At 46.7% G+C, this 19,512-nt stretch overlaps 1 protein-coding gene across 1 annotated transcript in view; it reads left to right on the forward strand.

Annotated features, from left to right (window-relative positions):
• The window catches only part of nup188 (nucleoporin 188), a 30,772-nt gene that overhangs the window by 8,519 nt on the left and 2,741 nt on the right, over positions 1-19,512 (forward strand). Inside the window, 28 exon segments of the mRNA XM_042337602.1 lie at positions 10-165; positions 790-916; positions 1,106-1,193; positions 1,829-1,905; positions 2,405-2,519; positions 3,289-3,409; positions 4,458-4,524; positions 5,325-5,450; positions 5,872-6,005; positions 6,704-6,810; positions 7,443-7,532; positions 8,005-8,121; positions 8,222-8,391; positions 9,242-9,311; positions 10,189-10,256; positions 10,710-10,905; positions 11,834-11,908; positions 12,080-12,165; positions 12,604-12,749; positions 13,145-13,332; positions 14,057-14,257; positions 14,759-14,851; positions 14,991-15,149; positions 15,701-15,838; positions 16,119-16,193; positions 16,502-16,717; positions 17,409-17,540; positions 18,108-18,181. Coding sequence (XP_042193536.1) covers positions 10-165; positions 790-916; positions 1,106-1,193; positions 1,829-1,905; positions 2,405-2,519; positions 3,289-3,409; positions 4,458-4,524; positions 5,325-5,450; positions 5,872-6,005; positions 6,704-6,810; positions 7,443-7,532; positions 8,005-8,121; positions 8,222-8,391; positions 9,242-9,311; positions 10,189-10,256; positions 10,710-10,905; positions 11,834-11,908; positions 12,080-12,165; positions 12,604-12,749; positions 13,145-13,332; positions 14,057-14,257; positions 14,759-14,851; positions 14,991-15,149; positions 15,701-15,838; positions 16,119-16,193; positions 16,502-16,717; positions 17,409-17,540; positions 18,108-18,181 — 3,412 coding nt within the window.

Below are 19,512 nucleotides of genomic sequence, written 5' to 3' on the forward strand. Positions count from 1 at the left end.
CTTGCTCAGGGTCAGGACAGGCGAACCTGCGTATGCCACAGGGTGTGCTGGGACAGGTGATGCCTGCAGGGCAGGGCTATCTTGTTCGCTGGGAATATTCGTACAGCTCGTGGACAGTCTTTACATGTGAAATTGAGATGCTGCTACATGTTGTTTCAACAGTGGGTAAGTCTTGAGTGAAGCCCACTTGCTCCTATACCCAACCAGTGTGTGTGTGGTGTATGTATAATAATAATCCTTGCATTTGATATAACGCCTTATATTGTCGGAACGTCTCAAAGCACTTCAGCTTATGCTGTAAAGTAGATTGACTGTATATTGTATGCAGGTGTAACGTGGCAGCCAGTTTGCGCACAGCAGTGTCCCGCAAACATCCAGGGAGTTAGTGACCAATTTTATTCAGGGGATTGTTGGCCAGCACACTGGGAGAGTGACACTCCCTTATCTGTTGGAATAGTGCCGTGGGATCTTGAACATCCACCTGAACAGGTAGACGGAAGCTTGGTTTAACTTCTCATTTGAAGGACGCCACTTCTGACAACGCAGCACACCCAGCACTGCATTAGAGCGTCAGCTTAGACTATGTGATTCTAAGTCCCGACGTGGAGCTTGAACCCCTTCCGATTCGGAGGTGAGAGTGCTACCACTTAGCCAGGGTTTGTAAGTGTGGAGAGAAGAATTTGAGTCTTTTGTAACCTGCAGATTCCTATCCTTAACTTTATCAGCCTATTTTGGTGCAGAAGAATTTTGTGTGTTAAGTGGTAAAAACCTCTTCCTCTGTGTGCCCAGATGTTATTCACCACTGCCAGAGGGTCAAACCAATTATTAACCTGGTTCACAAGATAATCAGTACAGATTGGTCCATCACAGATTGCCTGCTGCCAATCACATCACGTCTGTACATGTTGCTTCAAAGGTGAGAGAGAGGGTTCAACCTTTACGCATAAGAAATCTTATGGGAGTTAGACTGCAAATCACTATCCCCATCTGCACAGTTCTATGCTTCATGGGACCAGATTAGTCCCTTTGTATGATCAGACTTGGAGATTGAGGCTTTTATTTTTCACCCTGACATAGTGATGGTGTGTGTGTGTGCTTGTTGCAGGCTTACATCAGTCATGAACCCTCCGATGGAATTGATTGCATCCTGTGTAAACTGTCTCACTGTTTTGGCCACTCGGATGCCGGCTAAGGTAAGCCTCGGTGCTGTTTTTGTTCGGTCGGAACTAGAACAGGCTTCCTGGCACATCACATAAGATCCTAAGAATTTGCTAGATGAAAGAAGACCAGGTCCATCCAGTTGGCCTTCCACAATCCTGGCAGTCGCATGCACATTGCTCAGCAGGGGGCATTGTGGAGGGCAGGATGCCCACAGTGTATATCTCAAACTATATATTGGATCCTGAGATATTACTCATGACAAACTCACACGGAAGCCTCAAACTGCTCTTGTTTTTCAGGAGGGTTTATACCTGGTGCGTAATATGCAGAAGTGTTTATTTTCACACATTTGTTCTGAGGTTGAAAGGGCGGATCGCTTAAGTGCATGAATTTAGCCGAGGTGCACATCCACCTGTATTATCATTCCCCCTTTCCTCCTCTCTCTGAGAAAGTGCCCTGGTTGTGAGACTAACTGTGTGAGGCGCAGTGGGTGTGTATTACATCATGCTCCACCACCGTCAAGCACTCTGGGACGCTACCCTGTGTGAGGGGTGCTATTTAAATGCAAGTTGTTGTTGTACTCCTGTCACCAAGCATTGTGGCACTGAGCGCTGTTCGTGCTTTTACTTCAAAATTGTATGATAGAAATGTCCATTTTGTGTGTCAGGTGTGGGCAGACCTACAGCACACGGGCTTTCTGCCATTCTCAGCCGCTCCAATCACAGGCTTCGCCCAGTCTATCAGGTTAGTGGAACACAACGTTTTCTTGACTATTTTGTGCTGGTTACTGTAGTAGTCGGATCACATTTTTAGGTTACTTGAATCATGGAATCATAGAATATTAAAGCACAGAAGGAGGCCATTCGGTCCATTGTGCCTCTGCTGGCTCTTTGGAAGAAGTACTTTGGAAGAGTACAGTCTGTGATCTTTAGGTTTGCAAAAAAAAGCCTTGGTTTAAATTAAGGGTTATATTGCAATCACAGGAAAATGTACAGAAGCTTCTAGCGGTGAGGAAATAAAGCACCATTTGATGCAAGAGGCAAAATTGCTTGTAAATGTCTTGAACAACCACAAAGAGTGGAGCTCAGAGAGTGTTGTGGGGAAACATACTGCATTTAAGACTCTTTCAGCTCTGTGAGTTGATTAGCTCTGATTTTAAGAGGAGGTTTGCCTCGTGATTGTTTTGTCTCCTCTCTTGTTGTATTGTGTCCCGGAGATTTGATCCTGTTGTTTGTCCTGGCAGTACCGAAGGAATGCATGCCGGCAACTACGGCAACTTGCTGATGAGCATAGAGAGGCCGCACGGAGAGTACACCGTCACCATGGCATTCCTCCGCCTGGTCACCACCCTCGTCAAGGTAAGCACCACTGCAGGAGGCCAGAGCGCAATACAGGCTACACTGCCTCTAGCCTGAACTTACTGCTCAGTGATTGCAGCACAATCAACCATCAGAGGGGCGGGGTGGGAGAGAAAGAAACTGATTTGACCTCTTGTGACCTATTAACTGTTAGAATTATTTTCTAACATAACCCCTTATCAACCTGTCTGCCCTCTCCGCTCAGCAGGTTCTAGCTTGCTCCATGTCCCCAGACCGGGCGGGCCACCGTTGGCGGTCAGGCCTTCAGCCACTCTGCCCCCATCCTTTGGAACTCCATCCCACATTCCCTGCACCTCTCTCCCTCCCTTGCCTCCTTCAAGGCACATGTGAAAACCCTCCTCTTTGACTGTGCCTTTGACCACCCTCCCTACCCTACACCCAAGCCCCCCCGCCGTCTCCCCCCCCCCCCTGGGTGCAAACTCGTGACTGTCCAGTGCCTTGGGACATCCTCTCAACGTGAAAGGTGTTCTATAAATGCAATTTATTGTTGTCAATCCACTTTACAGTATATTCCGTGAAGTGCTTTGAGACTTATCAATGATGTGATAAGGAACTATATCAAATGCAAGGATTATTATTGTCTAATATGCAGAGGACACAGGCTAGCAACACGACCACACAGGCAAATTCATGGGCCAAGGGTACTCAGTTGTTCCAGCTAGTGACACCCTTACTAAGATTTATGTGTGCGACCAGCGTATTGATTGTGAGAGGAGACAGACTTTTTTAATCCTTTTTTTTTTAACAGTGGCAGCTGGGGAGCACTCAGAACTCCGGTCTGACTCCTTGTGTTCTCTTTGTACTAAAAGAAATGCTGCCGAGCTATCACAAGTGGAGATACAATACCTATGGACTGCGGGAGCAGATTGGTAAGGCTTCCTGCGCAAGATTGTAACCTGCTCCTAGCTCCTGTACGTTCAGTGCCTTGGGACCTCCTCCCGATGTGAAAGGTGCTATACAAATGTCATTTTGTATTGAATTGACACTCCTCGAGTCCTCTGTAGCTGTTGCTCTATAAGCAAAAGCAACGCCAACAACAAATTACACTTACACAACGCCTTTCAAGTTGGGAGGACGTCCCAGGGCTCTGGACAGTCAGGGATTTGGACCCGAGCTGGGGAGGGTGGTTGAGATTAGGGAGGGTGGGGGGCAGGCAGGGAAGGGGTAGGGGAGTGACTGAGCAGCTCAGTCTAAGCAGCTTACAAAGAACGTGTATGTTTAAACGGCGTTCTGCAACAGTGCCTCACTCAGCTATGGACTCAGTCCATTACATTACATTAGTTACATTAGTTTATTCAGACAGTATGTTTAAGATTTCAAATGGTAAACTTAAACTGTGATAGTGATGTGGACACATTCGACTCTCCTGTCTCTCTCCCCCACCCCCGGTCTTGCCTTGGCGAAGTGCTGTGGTGAGGTGTTGCAGTCACAGCACTACGACTTACCAGATTCCACGCGTTCTGGATGCTCTTCGGAACCAACTTTCCCAGACAGGGCAATGCCTCATGAATTTTCATTTGCTGTTGCAGTAGGATGTCTCTCTCCTATCACAACCCGCAGCCAGTAAAGTAAAGCGATTTGTTTATTAAAGTCCGGGGCATGCTGAGCAAGCACAATACATCTGGGTAATTTGCTTTGTCTGCAGCAACAAATGACTCTTGCTCTCGCCGAGACCTTTAGCAGAGAGGCATTTATCATGTCATCACCTGAATTAGCAGCCGTAACAGGGCTGAATTGTGATGACCGCGCACAGTAGCTGTGACGGAAGCAGTGCAGAGACCATGGAGAGATCAAATACTCTTTTGCCCCCACCACCCCCACTCCCTCTTGCTAAAATTGGGTAAAACGGAATATGTCTTTCTGGAAGTAAGGATGCTGAATGTTGATTTGAATTAATATCATTTTTCTTGTTTACAGGTTGTCTTATTCTTGAACTTATTCATGCTATCCTTAATCTGAGTCCCGAGGGCGTTTCGCAAGGCAGGTGGGTGTTCCTCACGTTCCTCTATCTAGCACCCACGTCGGGACTCTGAGCTGACAAACCCGGGCTGATAGTCTCGCGGTTTGTTGTTGGATGTGCTGTCGTTCGGGTTAAGGCATTAAGCCAAGGTCCGTCTGCGTATTTGGGTGGACATTAAGGATGCTGTCACCGGATTGGTCTCTTTATAAATTATTGTTGGTTTGCCTACAAAAACAGTCACTACACTCGACAGTCCCACTGCCGTAGGACGTCCTCCCTATGTAAAAAGCGCTATGCAAATGTAATTTGTTGTTGTAATTACCAAGTTCTTTGAGATGTCTTTGACGTGATAAAACGCTATAAAAATGGAAGTTCTTTATTAATTCTGTACTTCACTTCGGAAAGATAGTGTTACCTCTCCGACCTCCTAACCCCATATCAGCCTGTTCGCTCCCTCCGCTTGGCGGACACCAACTTGCTTCAGGTCCCCTGCATTTCCCACCCCACCATTGTCGGTCAGACATTCAGCATCTCTGCCCCCTCACCCTGGAATATAATCCCTCTGCCTCACCTTTATTGCCTCCTTCAAGTCCCAACTAAAGGCCTTCCTCTTCGACCATGACATCAGTCACTCTCCCACCCCCACACCCCCTGCCCTCCACTCCTCCTGGCCCTAACTCCCAGCTTAGGTCCAAAAACTCCTGACTGTCCAGCCCTCTGGGATGTCTTTCCCATGTAAAGGCGCTATACAAGTGTAATTCGTTGTTGTAATTATTGTAATAGTTTGAATACAGAATCACTAAGAATTTTGCTTCATATCCTAGCTCTCCGAGTCTACAGTCTTTGTGCATCCACAGCCTGGCAAACACCGAGGCAGGCCAAGCGGTGATTAATATTATGGCTATCGGAGTGGACACCATTGATATGGTGATGGCAGCACAGCCAAGCAGGTAACTGATCAAAACTGGAGCATTAATAGTTGCCTGTGATTAAGAGAGCAACCCTGACAGACCTTACCCTCCTCCCAGAGTCGTCTGGCTGCACGTGGCTCCTGCAAGGAGGTTAACTGTTTCGCCCACAAAATATACAGTCAATTCACTTTACAGTATATCCTGTGAAGCGCTTTGAGGCGTCTCGAAGACATGAAAAGGCACTTTATCAAATTCAAGGATTATTACTAACTGGGGAGTGGCAGAGAAATAGAAAATAAAGTGACATTTATTTCGCTCTAAAGCACCTAGTGTTATAACAGTCATTCTTTACTCTTCAGTAAATGTGTGTCATCCTGGATTATTTAACTATTAGAGATACGTCTGTTTTAAATTGTCACTTCCTGCCCTCCTCAACCAATTTCCAAATCCTCACAAGCAGCGGTGGATCAGAAGGACCGGGTCAGACCCTCACCCAGATGATCAAGCTTGCGTTTTCTGTCACTAACAACGTCATTAGACTGAAGCCCCCATCGGAGCTGGTGTCTCCTCTGGAACAGTCCCTGACACAGCATGGTAAGTGATCACTGTGGTAAACGCATTCCGGGACACTACTCTGTGTGAAGGGTGCAAGTTGTTATTGCTGTTGTAATTGCACCTTGATCAGAAAACCCTACCTTTCTGTTAGTTGCACAGCCTTGGTGTCTTATACCCGCAGTGAACAAAGCACTTTTGTTTCAGAGTGCTCCATAGGGATTTGCTGTCCCTATATAGTATAGTAATTGGTCTGTAGGCAAGTACTTTTCTCCAAAAGTATCTGCTGCAGGATTTTCAACATCCCCCTCAATAGGCAGATGAGGTCTCGGTTTAGCGTCTTACATGGTAGAGAATGTGCGACCTCTGACAATGCAGCGCTTCCCACCACTGTCCTAGTTCAGCCGAGATTATACTCTCAAAGTCCCAACGTCGGGTTTGAATCCCACAACCTCCTGACCTGGTGAGGGGAGAGAATGCTACTGACAGCTATGTTGGCAGTGATTGTGAGTTGGGATTTGTGGGTTTTTCTCTCTTGTGTGTGTCTCTCTCTCTTTGTCAAGATTAAATTTGCAAGGCTTTGGGGGCAGTTGGACTAATTGGGTAGCGCTTTCAAACAGCCGGCACAGGCACCATGGGCAAATGGTCACCTTCTGTGCTGTAGCATCCTCTGATTCTATGATGAACTTGCACCTTTTCTAGGTTTGTGGTTTCATTTGACCCTGGTCTTATTATTTCAGGTGCCCACGGCAACAACCTGATCGCAGTATTAGCCAAGTATATCTACCACACACATGACCCCGCGTTGCCCCGTCTGGCGATACAGCTGCTGAAGAGACTCGCAACCGTGAGTTTGTAATTTAATTCCCCAGCTAGCGAGGCTGTGTCCCGATACCGGGGATTTGCATAACGCTGATTTTATTTTCTCCAGTACCTTGCCGTTTAGAAAGAGTTGCACGTACGTTTGGCATCCTGAAGAAAGAATAGTGTTGAAGACTGGTAGAACGGTGTGGTAGGCGTTAAACCGGGAGGCAGAGTTTCATTTGTGCCAATACCTGCACGTGTAATCCCGGTTTGAGCTCACTCGTTTGAAGAGGTAGGCGGCAAACAGAGGAACAGGAGGAGGCCATTCAGCCCCTCAAACCTGTTCCGCCATTCTATTAGATCATGGCTGATCTGTACCTCAACTCCATTTACCCGCCTTTGCTCCATATCCATCGATACCCTTACCTAACAATTACTTTACCCTTAACGGTGCTGCTTTGAAACTACACATGCCTGACAGATCTTTAAGGAGAATATGTTGAATACTGTAGCCCAGCTCCTTTCCAACTAGCCACTGTGAACGATCGCTAAGAAATGTAACAAAGTGTGAGAGCCTGAGGCAGTGAGGGAGAAGTGGTGGGTGACGAGGCAGAGATCAGTGGCCTCGGGGGGGTGTGAACTCCTACATCAAATCCTTCCCTTGTGCTTGTGCAGGTGGCACCCATGTCGGTGTACGCCTGCCTGGGCGGAGACGCTGCTGCTATCCGCGATGCCTTCCTCAACCGTCTGCAGAGCAAGACCGAGGTCAGTATCCTCTCCTGCTGTGACCTGTTGTCAGCTGCTGAGAATGATTGAAGCAAAACGTGTGAGACAGTTTATGACTGGATGTAGAAACAAGTTTTGTGAATGAATGATTGAAATGAAGTTGTCAGAGGGACAAAGAAATAAATGGTTACTAACTGATGTTCTCCGTGATGTGCTCCAGCCTGCTCCACGTCCCCGCCCTACCATCAGCTTCTCTACCCCCATCCTTTGGATCTCTATTCCACAGTCCCTTTGCCTTGCTCCCTGTCTTGCCTCCTTCAAAACACATATCAAGACCCTCCTCTTCGACCGCAGCTTTGGTCACTCTCCTACTCCTACCCTCTCTGCCGTCCACCCCTCCTGATCCCAAACCTCTGCTGGTGTCCAAATCCCTGACTGTCCAACACCTTGGGACGTCCTCCCAAAGTGAAAGGCTTTATACAAATGTAATTTGTTGTTGTTATTGTTGTAGGACATGCGGATTAAAGTAATGATCCTGGAGTTTTTAACTGTTGCTGTGGAAACACAGCCCGGTCTGATTGAGCTCTTCCTTAATCTGGAGGTGAAAGATGGCACGGTTGGCTCGAAGGTGAGAACCTGTCCGTGGATGAAGCTTTTGGTTGGTTTTAAAAAAAACACACACACACACAACCTGGAGTTTAACATGGTGAATGGTTGTTCTTTTGCAGGAGTTTATCTTGGGCGAGTGGAGTTGTCTGCAGGTGGTGTTAGAACTGATCGACTCCAAGCAGCAGGGGAAGTACTGGTGTCCGCCACTCCTACACCGCGCTGCCATCGCCTTCCTCCATGCCCTGTGGCAGGATCGCAGGGACAGCGCCATGACCGTCCTTCGCTACAAGTATGGCCTTTTGCTTTTACTTTAAAAAAAATTATCCTTGCATTTGATACAGCGCACTACAATCCAAAATTACATATGGCCTTTCACGTCGGGAGGACATCCCAAGGTGTTGGACAGTCAAGGATTTCGACCCAAGCTGGGGTTTGGGATCAGGGACGGTGAAGGGCAGGCCTTATCACGTCATTGAGACGTCTTAAAGCACTTCACAGAATATATTGTAAAATGGTTTGACTGTATTTTGTGGGCGAAATGCAGCAGCCAATTGCGTACAGCAGTGTCCCGCAAACAGTCGTCGGGTTGAGTGACTACATTTTTTTTTGAAGGGATAATCACTCCCCGGAAAGCGATCCAACAACGGGTTCCTACTTACTGCTAGGTACACAGAGGAAACTAAAGTTTCGCCCCGCAAGGGAATCGAACCTGGGTCTCTCGCTTGCGAGGCGAGCACCCTAACCACTCGGTTCCAGGACTCCACTTTCTATTGACCCGTTCGCTTTTAAGAAAATTTGGTTAATTGATCTCCCCTCAACTCACCTTGCCCATTGAATCATATAAAGGCAGCAAAGGCCCCAACTTCACCGGCTGTGCATTAATAATCCCTCCAAACATCCAAAACAATAATAAATTGGTCATTTTCAATCTACGACTGTTTGTGGGACATTGCTGTGCGCAATTGGCTGCCGCGTTCGCCCACAAATATACAGTCAATTCACTTCAGAGTGTGTTCTGTGAAGCGCTTTGGGACGTCCTCCCGATGTGAAAAGCGCTATATCAAATACAAGGATTATTCCACCTTCTCGTATTCACAAACCGGGAACTGAATACTACTTTCACATGTTTATTTTTGCAGGGACCGTTTCTGGGAGAATTTGACCACCGTACTGTTTGGAACCCTCCCTGTACCTTCTGATATCACAGAGGTTTGTATGGACTTTACTCACTCGACTCTGCTGAAGGTGCTGTCTGACACATGAAGTGGGGGTCAGTCCCACTGGGACCCTAACAGTGTGGCTGCTCTTCGTACAGGAATAATTGGAAGTCGCCTGGATATTCCAGTGTGGAGGATATTCCACATACGGTCTCTGACAGGGGACACTGAAACAACAGTGATGGGGAGCAACATCCTGGGTAGATTTTCTTTCTCCTCTCCCGGGCCAAGCAGTGTCAGGCCAATTAGTGCTATTGTCGTCCTGACTTGAACTCGGAGCCAACTCAGCACAGAAATGTGTGATTTCTAAAAGGAAAAGGATATTCTCTGTCCTATGAAGAAATGAACAATAATAATCCTCGCATTTGATGTAGTGCCTAATCACGTCTTTGAGACGCCACACTGTAAAGTGTAGGGACTGTTTTTGTGGGCAAAACAATATAACTTTGTGGTGAAATGTCACTCAGCTTCGCTTGTTGCTTTCCAGCCTCTAGCCTTTTCTGGAACTGTGACACTCTCTTATACAGGGTGACTCAAAAGTCTTTACTCCTATGGGCTATATGAGATGTTCAAACTGCCAACAACAACAACTTGCATTTAAATAGCGCCCTTCACGAGGGTAGCGTCCCAGAGTCTTCACAGTGGCAATGCCATGTAGACGTTTACACATATCAACTCGATGATAAAAACTTTCACGGATGTGATCAAAGACATCTCCTGTCATAGCTGCACACTATCTATATTGTTTTTTAAAAAAATATATGATAATTAAAAACTCGGTAAGGATTCTGATTCACCTGTATTATTCCGTCCTGTTTGCCAGAGCTTTATGAAGCAATTGATTAAATTATATATTTTTTTCTTTGTAGACCAGTGTTCTAGAAACCTGTGCCTTCATCATGAAAATCATCTGTTTGGAGATTTACAACGTTGTCAGGTACGGCATCTTTCATCAGCCGATACTTTGTGTTTCGTGACAGTTTACAAGACTCACCAGCTCTGCAGGCTCCAGTGGAGTGAGCTGTTGGTTGAGATTCCTGGCTGCTTGTGTTTTTTTCACTCTCTCTCTCTTTTTTTCTCTCTTTTTCGCCCTGTTAGCTGACAAGTCAGTGACCAGTTCATTAATTATTCTGTGGAGCTCTTATCTTTAATCCGCCCACAAAATGCACAATCAATTCACTTTACAGTACATTCTGTGAAGCGCTCTGAGACGTCTCGAAGACGTGATAAGGCGCAATATCAAATGTAAGGATTATCATTATATTATAATTAATCGATCCCTTACATCAGGGCCATGTGTATATAAAATAAACGTTGACACCCCACCACCCCCCGTCCTCGACAAGCAGAACAAAGTTCGGACTCTCTAATTTGTGACGTTCCTTTCCAGAGGCTCACTGGACCAGTCCCTGAAGCACACGCTCAAGAGGTTCCACGATAACAAACGTTACGAATATTGGTCGGAATATATCCGCTCGCTGGTGACACACATGGCGGAGGTGGAGGGCGAGGGCGTCTCTACAGTGGTCGAGTACCAGATGCTGATCTCTGCTTGGAGGATGCTTCTCATTCTGGCCACCAGCTATGTAAGGACCCTGCTGTGGAAGCGTAGAGCCTGGCTGCCATTCTACAGGGTGTCTGTCCACAAAATCCTGTTACCTCCATGTGTTTTTTTTGTACACAGCGACTCACAAAGCACTTAAACGTGTGGAAGGATGATGATAATTGTATTTAAAACCTACTTAATTGTATTCAGTTCAAGTGTTTAACTGTATTTAGACTGTCCAGAGGATCAGTGTGTGAGTGCGAGCGCCATCATTTTCATGGCAGATCTGTCGCCGTGTACGGTGCCCCATCTTCTGTAACATGGATGGATGGAGTGAGTGAGGAGGCGAAAAGCATCTCTATCAGATTGTTTCAGCTCCTCCATAGTCTCGTATCAGTGTTCTGCAAAAGGGGAGTAACAGGACTTTGGACACACTGTACAGTCGATAGGGCGTTCGCCCCTGAGTCAGAAGGTGGGGATTTGAAGCCCACGTGGGACTTTAAGGTCAAGCTTGAGGTGACTCTCCAGTGCATTGCTGGGGGGAACGCTGCATTGTCAGAGGTACTGTCTTTCGGATGACGTTAAGTCAGGTGCCTGCCTGCTGAATATTTAAAAAAGAACTTGTGCCGTGATTCGAAAAGAGAAGGGAGTTTCTCCAGGTGTCCTAACTGACATTCCCCAAGAGAAAATGCGTCATTTGATTCATGCTTGTTTGTGGAATGTGGCTGTACGCAAATTGGGTTGTTGCATTCGCCTATGAATACAGTCACTAGGGCAGCAGATTGTTTCGGTGAGGTTTCTGCGACGTTGCAACGTAAGGGTTCTATATCAAAGGTTTTAGATTATATAGATATATATATATATACATCTGTGGAGTTGGGAGCAGGTTCTCTGTATGATTGAATATAAGCTTGTATGCACCTTTTGGCTGCTGCTTGTGCTTCTTGCTGAGTTGTGTTGTTCTCCAGGTGGAGGTGATGCCCATGACTGATTCACTCCGTCTGCGACTGCTCCATGATGTTCTGGAAGGGACCAAAGCTTTGGTGAGTTTTTGTGTGTGTAGTTAGTTTAGTGTATAGTGTGTTTTTAGTGTGCGCGTGTGTAGTTTGGGTGTGTATTGTGTATGTAGTGTGTGTGTAGTTAGTGCTTCTGTCTGTGTGTTAAAACACGATTGAAAGGTTTGAGATTTTAATTGTTATTATTTATGTGTTCAGTTGCTGGTGCCGTCCTCTATCCCGTGTCTGCGAGTGGGCTCGATGCTGGCCACACTGCTGCTCATCCTCCTGAAGAAATGGAAAAGGTAGGAGACCGGACCATCATCTTTCTTGCACAAAACAAAATGATCACACAATCCATTGCTGTGCGCAGTTGGTTGCTACGTTTCGCCCACAAAATTCACAGTCAATCCGGTTTACAGTATATCCTGTGAAACGCTTTGAAACGTGTGTCTGACGCATGGGGGAAACCCATCACCGTTGCTTAAGAGTCTCCAAACCAAACTGAGAATTCCATGCATCCCACCTACACATGAAAATCCCAGAGATAGATTGTTGGAATGGTGTGGTGTGCTCTCTCTCTCCACCCTGGAGGGATGCATCCTGCTTACCTAATTCCGGAGAGTATTAGGCACAGGTTGGCAAGAGCCAGGGCTTGGGGGAGCCTAGATTGTGCGTTGGGATAACTGCTGGAGTCTTAGCATCTAGTGTTCCAACTGATGTTTGTGTTTTCCTCTTCTCAGCATTGTTGTCCAGGTGTGTAATATCTTGGAACCTCTGGGCCAGATCCTGGAGAGCCTGTCACAGGCTGCCCAGCACCTTGTGGAGGGGACAAAGGGCAAAATATTCTCGTCCATCATTACTGTTCTTCATATCAAGCCTCTCAAAAGTAAGTTTCGTTTTTGTTCTCAAATAATCGTTACTGTGTATTTATAGAGGATCTCTACTGAGCCGAACACAAACATATCAATTTGTCCATTGTTATATCGATTAGTCAATTGGGGGATCGCTTTTCCGGGGTTAATAATACCTTCAAAAAAAAATAATAATTATGTGGTCCCTCAGTCCACGACTGTTTGTGGGACACCGCCATGCCCAATTGGCTGCCGCATTTCACCCACAAAAAATACCAGTCACTACACTTTACAGTATACTCATTGAAGCGCTTTGGGACATCTCAACCATGTGATAAGGCGCTATATCAAATGCAAGGATTAATTTAGCTGAGTAACTGCCTGCAACTCACTCACTCCCTGTGTCTCCTGTTGTACCTGCACCGATCAGTAAATGACTGCCCCCAGTACCACCAGCTGCTCCTCACTGTGTGTGAGACGGTGCAGGACGAGGCCATTGTGCTCCTGGACCAGACACACCGGGCGCTGAGCACAGGAGACCCCGGCTTGGTGGACGACAAGGATAGTATGGAGACCGACTGTCCTCCCCGGACACAGCACAGAGACCAGAAAGATGGGGTAAGAACCATAATATTGTTCGGTATATTTCGCCCACAAAATATACAGTCAATTCACCTGACAATATATTCTGTGAAGCGCTTTGAGATGTCACAACGACGACAACAACTTGCATTTATGTAGCGCTTCTCACCCAGGGTAGCGTTCCAGGGCGCTGGACAGTGGCAAATCACCACACCAAACCGGGGGGCTGGGGGAGGTAACCGTAGGCACTGTCAAAGAGTATGGTCTTCAGGCACGACCCAAAGATGGGGTCGATCATATCAAATACAAGGATTATTATTATTAGATCGGTGTCTCGGCTCCTGGAGCAAATTCAGAGAGTAATTTGAAGCGCTGAGAGATGTTTCGCAGAGAGCACGAACCCTTCTGTAATTTTTTGGGGTCAGCTGGATGTCTTGACACAAATGTGGTTTAAGAGTCGCACCATGTTTAAGAGTAGCCAAACCCAACTGAGAATTCCATGCATCCCGCCTACAAGTGGAAATCCCAGAGATAGATTGCTGGAATGGGATGCGCGCTCTCTCTCACTCTCTGGAGGGATGCATCCTGCTTACCTAATCCCAGAAAGTATTAGGCGCAGGTTGGCAAGAGCCAAGGCTTGGGGGTGGGGGAGCCCAGAGTGTGCGTTGGGGGTAACTGCTGGCGTCTAACCAGCCAAAACCTCATAGCGTGCCATCAGTATCGCTGTTCTGTAACCCACCTCTCTGTGCTCCCTCCCCAGGTGTGCGTGCTCGCTCTGTTCCTGGCCAAGGAGCTGTGTGAAATGGACCAGGAAGGCGACCAGCTGTACCTGATCACCCGGAAGATTCCTGTCCTCCTCACCATGTTCAGTACCTTAGAGCTGAGTCTCCGGGTCAAGCAGAACCTACACTTTGCTGAGGCCTCCCTACACCTACTGCTCACGCTGGCCAAAACTGCGCAGGTGGGTAACAGCTCGTCCCCAGCTCCAGCACTGTCCGCCAGTGCTTCTCAAACCCTTTTACTTAATTTTATTTACCCTTTGAGACGTCTAGAAGACGTGAAAAGCGCTATATCAAATGGAAGGATTATTATTATTGTTGTTATTATTTAGTGGCTTTAATGTGCAGCAACCAACACTTAGCGATGGCTTCACTGTGACTTTTCATAATCTGTGTTACTCTTCAGCCCCCCACCCCCACCCTTGAGCCAGCTGGTGCTTAGGAAGAGACAGGGAGGGAGGGCACCAGCTGCTCTGGTTGCACAAGTTCATGTGGATGTCCTCGCTTGTGGACCCGACCTACAACCTTCCCGATATTTCCACCCCCCTCCCTCCCCCACAAAATACTCAGTCACTGCACTTTACAGTATATCCTGTGAAGCGCTTTGAGACGTCTCGAAGACGTGATAAGGCGCTGTATCAAATGCAGGGATTATTATTGTTGTGTGTGGTATGTGTTCGCAGGGCGCTGGGGCAGTGGCAGGAGCGGGCGTGTTGCAGAGTATTTGTCTGCAGTTACTGAGCGTTTACCAGTTCAGCACCAATGGGGCTGCTCAGGTGAGTGCCGGGGGTGGAAGGCAAGGCCTGGGGAGGTTTGGTTTTCGGGGCGAGGGGTCCCGTACCGTGGTCTGAACCTCTGGACAGTGTTGTGTGTGACGGTTCTGATTTTAGCGTTTCTCTCCTCGCTGCAATCCAGACTCTGGGGACCGCGCGCAAGTCACAGGACGCCCCGTCCTGGCTGGGCGTTTACTGCCTCTCCATGTCCCTGATGGAGCGGCTCCTGAAAACACTGCGATACAACTTCCTGCCGGAGGCTTTGGACTTTGTTGGAGTTCATCAGGAGCGGATTCTGAAGGTACTGTGTGTGTGAGAGAGCATTAATACTGCCGGTACAGTGTATGTGTGCGCGTGTGAGTGTATGCGTGAGAGCTTAAATACTGCAGGTACAGTGTGTGTATGTAAGAGCTTTAACACGACAGATACAGCACATGCGAGAGCTTTAAAACTGAAGGGAGGACACCTGAATAGGCTGGGTTGCTGGGAGACTGCAGGGGGTTTGTCCAGGCCACTAGGTGGTGTAAGATGCTGGTGTGTGTATCAGGGCCTCTCACTCTCCTCGTGGTTTCTGACAGCATGTTGATGTAAATCCATTCAGGGAGTCATCCACCCTCAGAGTTTTTATTCAATGGGGACGCGGAAAGAGATGGTCCTTCACAAAGCTGCAGTGGGACATTTCTCTGCGTGAGGGGCGCTTTGGACAGGGTGACCAAAAAAGTCTTATTTTTCAGCCACCCTATTCTCTTTAAAAAAATCATAATTTCTTTAAGAATTAGACATTTTAATGGTATCGTGACTTTTTATTCGCCCACTAAATGCGAGCTCTTGTTGTTGTTGCTGCTGCTGCAGTGCCTGGATGCTGTGAGAAAGGTACAGAGCCTGGCTTGCTTGGAGGAGGCTGATCACACGGTGGGCTTCATTCTCCAGCTCTCCAACTTCATCAAAGAATGGCGCTTCCACTTGCCTCACCTACTGCGGGACGTGCAGGTAAAGCCCGGCCCCCCCGATAGTCACGGAGATCACAGCGACTACTTACGTTTATATACACGTTTCAATACGATCAGTTCACTTTACGGTGTATCCTGTGAAGCGCTTTGAGACGTCTCGACAACATGATAAGGCGCTACATCAGATACAAGGATTTTTTTTTATTATTTAAAATATAAATGGAACTTAAAATTATTTTCTAGACAGTGCGGAGGGTAGATAAATTGTGTGTCTGTGTGTCTCGCTGCTCACTATATGTACCCATGTCTCACTGTTGCAGGTGAACCTCTGCTACCTCTGCCAGACGTGCACATTCCTCCTCCACAGCCGTAAAGTGCTGCAGCATTACCTCCAGGTCTGTGCAGTTCTGCTTCTCTTCTCACTGGCGATGACGATATCTTAGTTATTTCAAATGTTGCTGAATGAATATTAAAGGCACCAAAACTTTCAATGGCTGGGTTGGTAGCGCTGTACTGATTGCTGTGTTCATCTGCAAATCCCTTCACACCCTGTCACCTTCATATCTCTCCAACCTGCTTTCTGTCCACTCCACTACCCGCTGCCTCCGCTCGGCTGGCTCTGAGGGCTCTGAGGCCAAGGGCCGAGTAGGATTCACTTTACAGTATATAAAGTGGATAAGTTGATGTTATTGTGTTGGCACAGGTGAAGAATGGAGACACTCTTCCCACCACGGTCCTCCCTCAGGAGCCCAAGTCTGCTCAGCCTCCAACCAAGGAGCAGGGTTTAGAGCAGGAGAAGGAGGAGCTGGAACAGCGGGCACTGCTGAAGGTGCAGGCCAGTCTGCTCCGCATTCTCAGCAAGACGCTGGCAGCCCTCAGGAACTTCACTCCCGACGTCTGCCAGATACTGCAGGACCAGGTAATAATATAATAATAATATAATAATAATCCTTGCGTTTGATATAGTACCTTATCCCGTTTTCGACACATCTCAAAGCGCTTCACAGAGTGTAAAGTGGATTGACTTGTTTTGTGGGCGACAAACGGCAGTCAGTTGCGCACAGCAGTGGTGGATTGAATGACCAAATGTATTTATTTGTTTGTTTGTTTATTTTTATATATAATATATATATATTTTGGGTGGATTGTTACCCCTGGAAAGCGATCCGCCAATCGGGTTCCTACTTACTGTTAGGTCAACAACAACAACAACAAGATTCCATTTATAAAGCGCCTTTCACGTCAGGAGGACGTCCCAACAAATCAACAAAGATGTGTGGAGTAAGGAAAGTTGCCTAATGTATTGCCCCACCCGAGAATCGAACCCAGGTCCTCTTGCTTGTGAGACGAGCGTGCCAACAATACGGGTCTGAGTTACCTTACCAATGTATTTAAATGCAGAAGTGGTGGACTCGCTAACAAGATGGAGACAAAATACTCTTATTGGTGACTCGGACTTCACTGCTCCACATTGCTCCAATAATAATAATAATAATAATGTTACATTTGATATAGTGCCTTCTTACGTCTTCAAGTGTGGCAGCCAATTAATTGCGCACTTGATAATTGGTCATCTCCGTCACTCTCTCTCTCTTCGTCTGTTCCCACAGTCGCTGGACCTGGCAGAGTATGATATGCTCTTTGTCCTGAGTTTCACGACTCCAGCCTTTGATTCGGACATGGCTCCATCCTTCGGGACTCTGCTCACAACTGTCAACGTCACCCTGAACATGCAGGAAGGGGTAAGAGCGAGCACAGAAAAATAATAATAAATAATAATATTCTTTGATGTACAACAACAACTTGCAGTTATATAGCGCCCTCCCCGCAGGGCAGCATCCTCAGAGCCTTAACAGTGGCGAGGCTCGACTCCGAGCCGAGAGGGGAGGTGGCCATAAGCACGAAGAAGAGGAAGGTCTTCAGCTGGGACTTGAAAAGGGAGAGGGGGCAAGACGGAGGGATTGAGGGAGAGTGTTCCAGAGTTTCGGGCTGTAGTGGCGGGAGGGTGGAGGGACGAGCGGAGGCGCTAGGTGGTGGATTGGGGAGTGAGGAGGTCGGAGAGGTAGGGAGTTGCCAGAGATGAAGGGATTTGAACCCGAGTGTGAGGATCACCTGACATAGCACCTGATCATGTCGAACCCAGGCCCTCTCGCTTGCAGCGACTTAACCCAGCCGCAGGGTGTCACAAAAACTAATTGAATTCAAAGCCTTGTACAGAAATAAAATACATAATTTTGTGGTTAATTCCTGACCGAAGAAAAGTTATAACAAGAGTTCTTCTATTTTTGTATCAATGACTTTCTCTGCAGATCGATAAAAAGAAGGAACCTCTGTCATTGAACGTGGGGCCACTGACTTCATCAGAAGAAACCAAGGCACTGAAGTGAGTTTCAAGAGCTGCTTAGTTGCATTTTATATTTATAACAACAATAAAAATAATCTTTGCATTTGATATAATTCCTTATCAAGTCTCAAAGCGCTTCACAGAATATACTGTAAAGTGAATTGACTGTATATTTTAAGGCGGGACGTGGCAGTCAATTGCGCACAGCAGCGTCCCCCAATCTGTGGTGGATTGAGTTTCCAAGTTATTATTATTTTTATTTTTTTTCAACTTTCATGTTGGGATGCAACGGCTGCGGTGACACCAGCTCTCCACAAAGTGGTGCTGGTGAGATGCTCCTTATGGGACCCACTCTGACCACAACACTGAATGAAGCACAATCCTTCAACAGTGGGAGCTGCCTCTTTTGGAACAGGAGAGGGGTGTGTGTGGGGTGGGGTGGGGCGGGGCGGGGGCTGCAGCAGAAAATGAGTGTTGTTTCGTATCCAAGAGAAATGGACCTTTTGTCACATATATGGAAAGCCCAGAGATAGATTGTTTGAATGGAATTCACGTTCCTCCAGGGAGAGAGAGAGAGAGAGAGAGAGAGTGCATTCCATTCTAACAATCTCTCTCTGGGATTTCCATGTGTCGGTGGGATAAATGGAAATCTCTGACCAATAATTTCTCGTCCCCGATGCATTTTTCTGCTTCGATTTGCGTAAAATATTGTGATTAAATTTGTCTGTACATCAGTACTCACTGCACTGCTCAGAGATGAAAGTTGCTTTCTTTTTGCACTTCATACCCGTGTGGTATAACTTAAAATATTTGTCAAGTGGCCAGAGGTTTATGATGCACGGAAGGTAGTTTAATGGTCAGCAGCTGTGCTGTGGCTTGCTATATAGCTTATAATAATATTTAATCTTTTATGTACTAGTAATTTATAAATTGTACTAATTTGTATAAGAGGGATTTTGATCATAAATATTAAACCTGACAATATTTTATGAGCAGCCAGTTTAGTTTAGTTTATAGTGTGGAAGAGTTTGGGATTTGGAGCAAACTGATGTGGAGGGTCTGAAATTTGTATTGAAGTATCTGAGAGTCCCATTGTGAAATGAATAGCAACTTTAGAGTTTTATAAGTGGCTCCAAAAGCCTGACAGTGAGTGCCAGGGAAATTCCTACCTCACTTGGCAAACTGGTTTTGCGCATTTATTAAAAAAAATGTTTTGTTATTGATCACAATCCATGATTTTACAACAACAACTTGAATTTACATAGCGCCCTTCATGCGAGGTAGTGTCCCAGAGTGCTATTTGTCAGTTTACAGCAGTTAAAACTAGTTACATGTCAGGATGAGCTTCACTCCTCTATATTAATCCTGAA

This window comes from Callorhinchus milii, unplaced genomic scaffold, assembly GCF_018977255.1.
Source record: "Callorhinchus milii isolate IMCB2004 unplaced genomic scaffold, IMCB_Cmil_1.0 Scaffold8, whole genome shotgun sequence".
NCBI classification, from domain to species: Eukaryota; Metazoa; Chordata; class Chondrichthyes; order Chimaeriformes; family Callorhinchidae; genus Callorhinchus; species Callorhinchus milii.